Consider the following 11053-nt stretch of genomic DNA (forward strand, 5'->3'; position numbering starts at 1 on the left):
CAAATCTTGGAATCCATTCCAGTTTGGGGTTGCACCACACGCCAACTAGGGAAAGGCCAAATTGGCAATTGACAAATGCCTAGCCTTGCCTTGTCCGCGCAGACTAACCGAGTTGTTTTTCTAATTCAACGGCGAAGTGAGAAAACAAAGGCCACGCTCGCACTCTACTTTACATTAGGGCCCGTTTACCGTTGCTTTCGGCCTAAAAGCCGCATTCTACTGCAATCTCAATGTTAAATCAAAGAAAATTCTGTTATTTATTGGTTGAGATTCGTTCAACCAAACTTTTGTTCCATCTATCTAATTCAATGTCCTATATTACAACACCTTTACAATAATGTTTACAAGTCAGTGGTCCGATATCTTAACTTTTTAATCTAATTTCTCATTTCATTTTAAAATTTTATTACTAAATTCAAATATTATTATCAAAACTTAAATTTGAATTAAATACTCTCATTTATTGGATATTTAAATCTCAAATATTATCAAGTAATGATTTAATTACCTCGGGCCAATTTGGAATTACTGTAGCAGGTAATAATTATTTTTGAAAAATATTGTAAATAAATGTGGTTTGTTAATTTCAAGTATTTGGTATTATTATCAAAAGTTGCAGTTGATAGTATTTGATTTGATTAGATTCAAGAATTTTTAAAAATTGATCTTGAATTTTTTATGTTCACTTTAAGAGTTATAGATACTTAATCTTGAAAATGGGTTTAGAGAGATTTTAGATCAAAAGTTTTTCTAGACTTGATCTTAAATGGTTGAATTTGCTTCAAGGGTTATCGGGACTTATCTTGAAAACAAGTTAGTCCCCTTGCAAAGGGGGGAGAGCTTTTCACTAGATCAGATTGGGGAAAGCTTTTATTTCTTCATAATTGATATGGCGTTCGTCATAATTTCTTCAAGTTCTTTCATTTTTTTATGAATTTATGAAATTATGAAGAAATATTCGAGTCTCCAAAATCTTCTCTTGTGATAACTTTTATTTTTGAAATTGGAAAATTGAATCGCCTAGAGGTAAGTTTTTTTTTATAGTGCCAATCAGTTAAAGTAAAGAGAGTTATTGCAGAATTTAAGTTTCTTACAATAATTAAATATTTTTATTTATTGTTTATCTCGTTTAATTTAATTAATTAGAGACAAAATAATCGTCAATAAACCATAATTTCCTTATAAAAAGCTCTAAATGGATTTAAATTTAGTTAGACATAAACAATAATTTCATATGATAATTTCTAATTTGTCCAAAACTTATCCCTTTACATTTATTTTTATTTTATTTTTCATTACATCTTAAACGTGATATGTCAATTTTAAATATGTAAAATTTGAAGACTCCATTTGCAGTATCTATATCTATCTTATATTTAAGTTACTAACTAAGTCAGTATCACGAGTCAATCAAGCGTCAATTTAGTTGAGATATTACTAAAATACATTTTATATACAAAGCAAATTATATTATTATCTTTCACAAAATATATATATTATTATCAACGTGTTTGTGTTCGTGTCACAAGTTAATTGAGCGTCAACTCAATTAGAAAATTACTAAAGTACCCTTTTATATACAAAAGTAAGTTATATATATATTTTATGAAAAAATAAGTTTTATTATTATCGAGTGTTTTTGTCTTATCATTTTATATAAAATCAATAAACCTCTATCACAGTGAGATTTGAATTTGAGACACAATGAATTTTAAACATTTAATTTTATCAATTCAACCAAAGTTTCATTTGATTTTTATACAAAATTTTAATAAATATTTAATACATAAATTTTATTTCAACTACATCATCAACGTGCCATAATCGATTCCCAAATCAATTAGAAAATTACCTAAAACCCACTATTTTACAAAGTAATAAATATTACCTTGCAGGTGTTTTATCTTTTATATTTGATATAAAATCTAAAAAATTATATAATGAAATTTCAACTTGTAACATAATGAATGTTAAACATTTAAATTTATTATTTGAACGAATGATTCATTTGATATTTAAGCAAAAAACATTTAATATATAAAAATTTCCACCATATAATCATATGACATAATTAGATATCAATTCAGTTAAAAATTACTCAAATCTCATTATTTTTCAAAGTAATAAATATTTATAAGGGTGTTGTTATCTTTCAAAAGTATAAGAAAACTGTAATCTTCAATACGACATTTCAATAAATTATTTTTTACATAATTTTTATAAATATATTTTTATATAACTTTTTAACCCAATTGTGCGATAATCTAATATTAAATAATTTTTAATGATTTTTAAAAAATATATATTTAAATAATTTATTTTATACATATCATATTTGTTTATATTCAAGTTGATATTTATCCCTTCTAATAATTTATTTTCAAGATTTCATATCATTTCCTTTAAAAATATAAGGTGTATTAAAAAATAATTATAGTATTACTAAAAAATTAGGTATTTTTCTTAAAATAATTACTACCAACCCGCGAGTACTCCATTTGGGCATTTGTAGCGGGTAAGCTAATTTCTCAACTAATATCTTTCCACCTGCCTCTTCCTTGTTTGCTTTTTTCTTTCTTGTTTTTTTCCTTTCCATTGTTTATTTAGTTTTCCACCATATTTCTCTAATTGAGCTTTATTCGAACAGCATTGCAAGACCAACTCCCATATTTTCTGGGTATTAGGAGCTCTGTTTCTAGTCTTGGTGGATCGCAATCGGGAGTTGACTTAGGTTCAAATGCATGGACCACTTTGTTTTTCACGACTATTATATTCTACTTCTTTACTTGTTTTATTTTAATCGTCTCTTCCCTTCGTTCAGCTTGTCTTTGGATTTTATTTCTGACTCAAAATATAGTTTATTGATTTCATCTCCTATTGCTGAATTGCAGCAGTGAAGGAAAATATAGTATCTTATCTTTGACTTAATATGGCTTTTGATCACAAAGGTAACATTCAGCTCATATTTGCCTTGTATTTTCTTTTCTTTTTATACATTTGTTTATGTTTCCTTTCTTTCTCTTTTTGTAGGAAGAGTTGTTGTGATTATGGGCGTTAGTGGCGCTGGCAAATCGTAAGCCCCTTTTTCTCCCTTTGTTTTTGCTCTGTAATTTCTCATTCATAATTGAAAGCTGAACCTAGCAATTATTAAAATCTTTTTCAATTTTTTTCCCTCAATATATGTGGAAAAGGAAAAGATATCCATTGATTTAGTCATAATTTTGTACTCCATTTATCTTCAAATATCATCAAAACTATCATCATGCCATAAGTTTGTTGTCCTTCACGAAATGAATGTTTCTGATCATAATACTATGGTAACTTTATACTCTTAGTCCAATTTTACAATTTTTTTCAGGAATTATACCTTTCTACTAACTTTAAGCCGTCTTTTTCTTCTGTATAGTTATGTTTAAAATTGATTTATTTTCTAAGGCCAAAGTAGAATTAGTTTTGGGGATCCATTTGAAATTTGTTTCTGCAATAACATAGAAAGGGGATGTATGGAAATAGTACATTAAAGGGGAGGAAGACAGACTCTTGTTAATTATTCATGGATACTTGCGATCATCCGAATAACAACAACATAGTCATTGCTGAGCACGACCCTTCAAGATACCCTTTTGATATTTCCTGATAGGCATCTCTTGGTAATAATAGTTAACCATTACGAGGTGAACAATTGTCTATTTCCATCCTTGATAAAAGCTTATGAGAATGTTTCGTGCATCTTAAGATACAGATCTAGAATGGCATAAATGTCACCCATAATTCTATCACCATATTATTATTAGTAACTATGGGGTTTTTGAGATTTTAGCAATCATGGTCTTTAAGTTACTTTTCATAGGAGTTGAAGTGATCATGTGGATTTCACTTTTGGTAAAATTTCTCAGTATGTTTAGAGGGTCTAACATGTTATTGATAGAGAATGACATGTGAACATTTGACATAGTATAGAAGTTTTGCTTTGAGTCATTAGTCTTTCAAATAGAACTTTTCTAGAAGTTGTATGATTATTTTGTGATATGGCTCTTCTTTGCACTTGATTCTCCTATGGCGTTTTTTTATAATGCTTGTAATTCATATGTAGTATATATACATTGATGTTATTTTTTATGGCATGATTAGGGTCTTTCGCACCTATGTCCGAGTAGGATAGATATAGTATAAAGGTAACAGTAAGATCACCGTACTCATGCTCTTCTACTTTTGTGTATAACCAGCACAATAGGTGACATGTTGGCCAAAGTTTTGAACTGTAGCTTTCTTGATGCTGATGATTTCCATCCACTATCAAATAAAGGTAAGCAATAGAGATATAGACATGGCTATTGAGCATGAATTCGCAGTTTTTCTCTCTTTATATATATTATAAATATTATTTAAAATTTGTTTGTCTTTAACATTTGCTATTCATTTAAATACACAGAAAAGATGAGCCAAGGTATTCCCCTCTCAGATGAGGATCGTATTCCATGGCTAGAAACGCTACGGGGTGTTCTAAAAGATAAGTTAGACAATGGAAAAACTGTGATACTCGGGTGTTCTTCACTGCAGAAACATTACAGAGAAATTCTAAGATCCGCTGATGCTGATTATGTGCATGGGAGCTATGCTAGTAGGGTGCAGTTTGTTCTTTTGGATGCCAAGGCCGATGTTCTTGCCGCTCGTCTCGAGAAACGAGCTGCAGAAGGGAAGCATTTCATGCCGGCCACACTTCTGCAATCACAACTAGAGTCGCTTAACATAGATGAAGGTGAGGGGATATTTAAAGTTGATGCCACCTTAAGCCCTTTAATCATTGTAAGCAAAATACAAACATTTTTGTTCTCTGATTTTGAACAAACCACTGGGAATAGGGATTGTTAAAGCAATTTATGATTTCTCGAATAGCAATTGCTTCAGTGTTTTATCAAATGTAATTTATCTGAGCAGTAATAATCCATGGTATTTTATATTCAAAGAAGACCATCTTAACGTTGAGGAAGATCAAACCCTATACAGGTGAAAGGCGCCCTCTCCATCCACAATACTTGTAAAAACATTGAATCTCAACTATTAGTAAGTTCACAATTTTCTCGATAGTTACTGTTGGTCACTAGCCTCTTAAGTTGCTAACAGGCGTCATATATGGGGATAGGTAAGTTTACAATTTGGGTATAATTTGCCCTATAATGAATAGTGACTTAAATGATAGTTTTCCAATAGTTCAGTTACCAATTTGCAATCTTTTAAAATTGAGTGACCAAAATGTAAAATCGCTAATAGTTGAGTGATCCCGGGTGTACTTTACCCGATTGTAATATAGATCGTTGAAACCGATATAAGTTAAAATTTATTTTATTCAAAGTCGATTCTTCAAACTACCAGACCAGACGGATAATCCGCCATTGGAGGTTTTTTCTTTGGTACTCCGAAAATCAAATTCTAGCGACCGACAATCCTAATTCTATTCTATTCTCCTTCGTCAATCTTCAACTTGAAGTAAATAATAGCAAATCCGCCATGGCGGACCAAACGAACGGCGTCACCCTAAACGAAAACCAGCGCGTCCATAAGGAAGAAACGCTCTATGATGTTCTCCACCGTTCGGTTTCGATGATCTTACCCGATGCATCGTCGACGGAATCAGCCCCGTTGCTGCAGCGGATCAAGATATCCGTTTCCGAGAACGGGCCTCGTCTCGGCGAAGCCTCTAGAAACACTGGCCAAACCCTCCTGCGGTGGACTCGTCGAGGCAGCCCCCTCCGTGCTCTCCTCGTCATTTCTGTAATGTTATCGCCCTGCTTTAAATTTGATAAAATTATTATTAGCCCATTCTTAATTTCTGTTTTTGGGTTTTAATCACTTTGATTCTCTTTCTCTGACCAACAAATCTTGTGCAGATTGGGTCCGTTGCTTTTCTTGCATTGACAGGGTTGCTTATCTTTATGCTTATATTTCTGGTAGCGACCGTCAATGCCATTATTGTCTCTCTTCTCATCTCTTTGGCAGCTGCGGGAGGCTTCTTGTTCTTTTCCCTTGCATGTGTAACAGCTATTTATATTGGGGCCATGTCAATTGCTGCATTCGTTATTTCTATTGCGACGATTTCAGCAATTTTTGCTGCTATGATAGCTGCAGGTATTATATCTCTCCAACCATGTCTTTGCTTACTTTTGTTTCATTCGATTTTGTTCTTTCTGTTTATGACATCCAACTTTTTTGCTATGCTATTGCTTGCCTTACAAAACCACAACATGATGAATCATTTTTGTTTATGCCTTCATTTAGGGTTGTCTTAGATTGTAAGCCAAATTAAGTTGCTAGAATTTGCTTGATATTATATATGTTAGGCCAAATTAAGCATCTTTGTGGTGCTGCAATACCCCAAAGACAGAGAAAATGTTAAGATGTATTAAAACTGGAAAGCAAAAGTTATCAGGGCCCATAAGTTGCTCTCTTTCTTTCACTTTTTTGCTTAACTAAGTACACCTAATTTTTTTTGTTTATGGCTAATTCTTCACACATGAATAGTGTTTAGGCTTTTCTTATTTTGCAACTTGAACGGCCTGGACTGGGGGATTTGAACTGACATATTTTCAATATGAATCAGGTTGGGTTGGATTCTTTTGGGCCATATGGTTGGGTACTAGGAAAAGTGTGGGATTTGCCAAGCAGTCATTGAGCAAGACTGGATCAGTTGTTTCAGCTTACTTTTCTGCAGAGCATGCCCGTATTGACTAACTGGAACACTACACGACTGGAAGTAAGTGGACAGAGTTTCAGATTCAAATGCTTTTGTCTTTTAAGAAATCCTAGATGCTTCAGTATATGTATAATTTTTATCTTGTGCTTATGTTTTTGACCATTTTGGTGCTTGTATATGCGGGTGAGATGGTGTTGCTTGTTCATAGATTAGATTGAGAAATATGAAGATGTTTGGATCCAAGGCAGCTTTTGTCATTATCTCAATATTCAATTTTGTTACTCTATTTTAACGACTTAGATTTTAATATTGTTGGGTCTATAAGACACCCATACATAGGTTAGGAGGAAGATCTGCTATCACTATCCTGAGCAAATTTGATCTTTCTTAGCGTACACTAGTTTTATTATGCTTCCTCAATTTGTGCATTACCCATTCAATATGTCTGCATAGATTTGCTAGGTAAGCTTAATTCCAAATCAAGGTCTGCAGAGATTTCCTTAAACTTTTGTATATAATTTCGTATAACAAAATATGTAACATGCAAAAATGGAAATGGGATAATTTTAGTCGATGTACTGAGAAAATTACAAGTTTCTGAGAAAAAGTAACAAACAAAGATGATTTGCTTTTTCACAAGACATTGCAATAGCAATTCAATACCTGTCCCAAGCACACATATGCGCTTTCACTGCTGCTTTGAGGCAGAGCACAATGTCCCAATCTTCTCCCTATGTGATTCGAAAATGGCTACTGACAGTTATCATGAAATCTTTCCACAAACTATGCCATTGCTTCCAATTATTAAGCAAACATAATTAGAATTACCTCTTATAAACAAACTTTAAGAATTCCTCTACTCGCACTTGATAGAGCGATAGATGTGACGAACAAAGAATAGAGATGCACAGAAGCCAATGGCCCCAAGCATGAGGAAGAAGCCATAGCAAATGCAAGCCATGTATCCAAAGAAGAATGAGGTTTGCATGAGGCCTGACATGTCTGATTGGGCACTGTAGAAATAGAAACAGTAGGCATACATGAACAACCCAGTTGACCCACCACAGAGGAAGGACCTAACATGCCAACGAAGAGAATGTTAGTTAAGACCAACTGATTAATGAAAACAGTGGCACCCTGAGATGCTATATGAATGTTGAATATCAGTGAATCATCAAAATAATTCATATTAATAACACTAGAAATTATCCAACAAACAAGCAACCAAAGAGTACTTGAGCTCATCAAAACAAGAAGGGAATTTAAAAATATTCTTCAAACATGGCTTTGTACCCACTTGTAAATGCATGGGTTTCTTTATATATGCAAATCAGGAGCCAAAAACAGCATACCTCCACCACCATCCATGGTCTTCAGCAGCAAGTTGAAAATAAGTCAAAGCCACGGTAATAAAAGCAGTGATGATTAAGAGAATGATAAAGACAATAAACAGGATGACGTATGTCGTGTAGATTCTATGTCCCCACACACTGGCAAATAAGTAGTAAATTTCAATATAGATGGCACTGAATGGCAACAATCCCGCCATTGCCATCTGAGGAAGAGTTTTCTGATACCAAGGTAACGGCGGGATATCTCTAGGACATTTTGTGGTCCGACATGGGGCTTGGAACTCTGCCTTGCTATCCTTTCCAGCAATACCTCCTAATACTAATAAAGGAGTCGAGACCAGAGCCCATATGAGAAAAATCACCACAATGGTTCCAAATGGCAATGCTGCAGTGACTTTATAAGCAACCGCGACAGTGTTAAGAAAGCAAAATGTGACAAAAAGTGGTCCACAAAGCAAGCTTCCTGTTAGTAATAAGTTTCTCACCTGCCATGAAAAAGTGTAGAAATAGACATTATAATTGACCAAAAAAAAAGATATTCACATTTTAGTCACCATTCTAAAATGAGGGTAACATGCTTTGGTTCTAAGCTCCTACTTGCTATCATTGAGATTCAGCAGGAAAGAGTGGATGGTATTAAGATAAAGGCAAGAGTTACCCCATCCAAAGTATTCCAATGAACATTACAAAAGCTTTTTTATCCATTTTGGGGGAGTGAACAGCATTTTGAAACATGCTAAAATAGTACGATGAACATTCAATTTGGAAGAAAGACCATTTTATGAGGTAAATGTCAGTGCATGTAGAAATAGGTTTTTTAGGCTTATTATGCATTGATTACATTTGCTTATTCCCAATTGTTTCAGTTTTGGAGTTATATTTGGTAAATTTGTGAGTTCAGATTTTAACTAATAAATATCTACATTATTTAAATTCGTATTCGGTATTGGACAATCGATATGAGAAAATTTCACATACCCAACACTACTAAACAGTTACTAGATTGAAAAAGGAACAAAGACTAGTATTACATACCCAATTTGTTCCTTCTAGCTGACAATAGAAAGAAGCTGCAGTGTAGCCAGCAATTCCAGATGTAAGGGCATAAATGACTACCAAAGCAGTCAACAAACCTCCTCGATTATATGGATAAAAGACCCCAACTACAGCAAGGATAAAAATGAAAATTGTACTGGAAGATGATGCAAATAAGCCAGTCACTAGATTGCTCATAAACAAGAAGCCAAAAATAACTGTAAATCGAAGGTCAATACACTCACATAGAAAAGAGCTGGGTGCCACAACCAATAGCTGCTGCAAACAGAGACTTATGCTTCGGATACCTGAAGACATCACCATGAATGCTCTTCCACCCAGTCTCCTCCTCCTGATCCGCTGATTCCTCATCATGTGCATACCTTTTAACCGATATATAAAACCGTGTAATTTGAATTAAATGTGGATTTTCATGCATCAAAACAGAGAAATTTTATTCTTACTTAATGAAATCATTCTTAAGGATTCGCATGAGAATGGTGGCGAGGAAAGCGGTCAATAACAAAAGGGTGACACATGAATTAAGGGTTGAGAACCACTGGATTTGCCGCAAGGAAGAAGACGACTTGTACTTATCCAGCCGTTTCTCAAAAGGGACGTCTATTTCCTTCCATTTAACGGTGTACATGAAATCCACATCAACAGGTTCGTCTCCGGTGACATCGACAACCGCGCGTGGATCAATTCTGACATTAATCTCGATAACACGGTCCTTATTGTAAAATATCTCGAATACGAGATGCTTATAGAGATAATATTTGCAATCGCTTGGATCGGCCTTGCCTACGTTATCAACTTTGCCAAAGAAGCCCCAAAACGGAAGGTCGTCGAAGTACATTTGGAAGTAATAATCTTTAGAGATGGCGTTTCTGAACCTGGCAACTTCTTCCTTTGAAAGCTTCCTTTTGCAAGCAATCTCAGCATCTTTCTCTCTCAAAAAGTCAATTCTGTAAGGGCCACTCACTAGCCGATCCCCATTCAATACTTCGCCAAAAGCTTCCTTCTTCTCCTTCAGGGGGACTGCACAGCACAATCTCAATTCATCTTAAACTCCCTTAAAAAAAGACCAAAAACGACCAAACAAACAGAAACGAACCTGAGGAACAGAATGGAAAATCGAAGTAACGGTATGTCTCGCTGTTAATGAAAGAGAAAATAGGTTAAAGGAAATAAAAAACTGTAAAATCGAGAAATTGAGAAAAATGGAAAGAAGGGACACCTGGGATTGCCGAAGGGACCGACTTTATTAGCATAAAGAGGGACTTCATCTCCAGCTTTGTAACGATGATCAGAGGCACTGGATCTCACATGCGCTACGCAGCATAGGCTCGCAAGGGCCACTGCAACCAAACACGCCCTCATTCTCTCCATTCCCTCACTGCAAAAACGATTCGAAGAGAGGAAGGGGAACCAGTTGTATTCTAATTTCTAAAAAGGAAGACCAAGTCGTGACATAAAGACGAGTGAGTTTACTTTATATGATAATGACTTAACAACCAGTTTCCCAGGAGGAGGAGAAATGGTGTCGGTGGTATATTATAAATATAGAAGATTGGTGGGAGAAGAAGGGGATTAAAAAAACAATCCGTTTACTTGACTTTGACAGTGTAAGAGACGAAGAAGCATCTCAATCATCAAATGTAGGGGAAGATTTCAGGCCAAGTTTAATGCCAAGACTCGTCTCCTGTGAGATTGGAACATTGATACTCTAAAACTAGTTGAGTCCAATTACATTGCAGTTTGTGGCTATTTGACCCAACTAATCCAAAAAAAATTGATATTTATAAAAATGATTCAGATTAAAAAATAATCATTAAAATAACTTGAAATGAACAATAAAATAAGGTTTTGGCCTTCTAATAGCTGGCACCACCTGGTATTTTAATCCTATGATTGTCTGATGACTCTGTCAGGCTTTAAAAAATTGAATTTTTTAGCTCTAGCCTTCCAATGG

The 11053-nt window shown here is 34.3% G+C and overlaps 3 protein-coding genes across 6 annotated transcripts; 2 read left to right on the top strand and 1 right to left on the bottom strand.

Annotated features, from left to right (window-relative positions):
* Positions 1 to 2462: 2462 nt before the first annotated feature.
* On the top strand, positions 2463 to 4969 carry LOC108466008 (gluconokinase). 2 transcript variants are annotated; one of them, XM_017766383.2, is made up of 6 exons: positions 2463 to 2515; positions 2648 to 2731; positions 2892 to 2948; positions 3031 to 3073; positions 4227 to 4306; positions 4433 to 4969. In XM_017766383.2, exons 3-6 carry the CDS (start codon positions 2930 to 2932, stop codon positions 4870 to 4872), a joined length of 582 nt encoding a protein of 193 aa, XP_017621872.1. In that variant the 5' UTR covers positions 2463 to 2515; positions 2648 to 2731; positions 2892 to 2929; the 3' UTR covers positions 4873 to 4969. The 2 variants fall into 2 exon arrangements, with proteins under 2 accessions (XP_017621872.1, XP_017621873.1); XM_017766384.2 differs by lacking the exon at positions 2463 to 2515 and having other exon boundaries at positions 2537 to 2731; positions 2895 to 2948.
* Positions 4970 to 5321: 352 nt separating this feature from the next.
* On the top strand, positions 5322 to 6934 carry LOC108466004 (uncharacterized). The gene is made up of 3 exons (XM_017766378.2): positions 5322 to 5772; positions 5889 to 6126; positions 6599 to 6934. The coding sequence occupies exons 1-3, from the start codon at positions 5509 to 5511 to the stop codon at positions 6727 to 6729; spliced, it is 633 nt and encodes a 210-aa protein (XP_017621867.2). The 5' UTR covers positions 5322 to 5508; the 3' UTR covers positions 6730 to 6934.
* A 252-nt stretch (positions 6935 to 7186) lies between these two features.
* On the bottom strand, positions 7187 to 10848 carry LOC108466002 (transmembrane 9 superfamily member 4-like). Of its 3 annotated transcripts, XM_017766377.2 has the most exons (8): positions 10319 to 10846; positions 10196 to 10236; positions 9543 to 10119; positions 9324 to 9461; positions 9079 to 9235; positions 8044 to 8528; positions 7520 to 7767; positions 7187 to 7422 (listed from the first exon to the last, which is right to left on the bottom strand). In XM_017766377.2, the coding sequence occupies exons 1-7, from the start codon at positions 10468 to 10470 to the stop codon at positions 7548 to 7550; spliced, it is 1770 nt and encodes a 589-aa protein (XP_017621866.1). In that variant the 5' UTR covers positions 10471 to 10846; the 3' UTR covers positions 7187 to 7422; positions 7520 to 7547. The 3 variants fall into 3 exon arrangements, with proteins under 3 accessions (XP_017621866.1, XP_017621865.1, XP_052877175.1); XM_017766376.2 differs by having other exon boundaries at positions 7187 to 7767; XM_053021215.1 differs by lacking the exon at positions 7187 to 7422 and having other exon boundaries at positions 7628 to 7767; positions 7989 to 8528; positions 10319 to 10848.
* Positions 10849 to 11053: the final 205 nt, after the last annotated feature.

Source organism: Gossypium arboreum, chromosome 11 (genome assembly GCF_025698485.1).
Source record: "Gossypium arboreum isolate Shixiya-1 chromosome 11, ASM2569848v2, whole genome shotgun sequence".
Classification (NCBI taxonomy): domain Eukaryota; kingdom Viridiplantae; phylum Streptophyta; class Magnoliopsida; order Malvales; family Malvaceae; genus Gossypium; species Gossypium arboreum.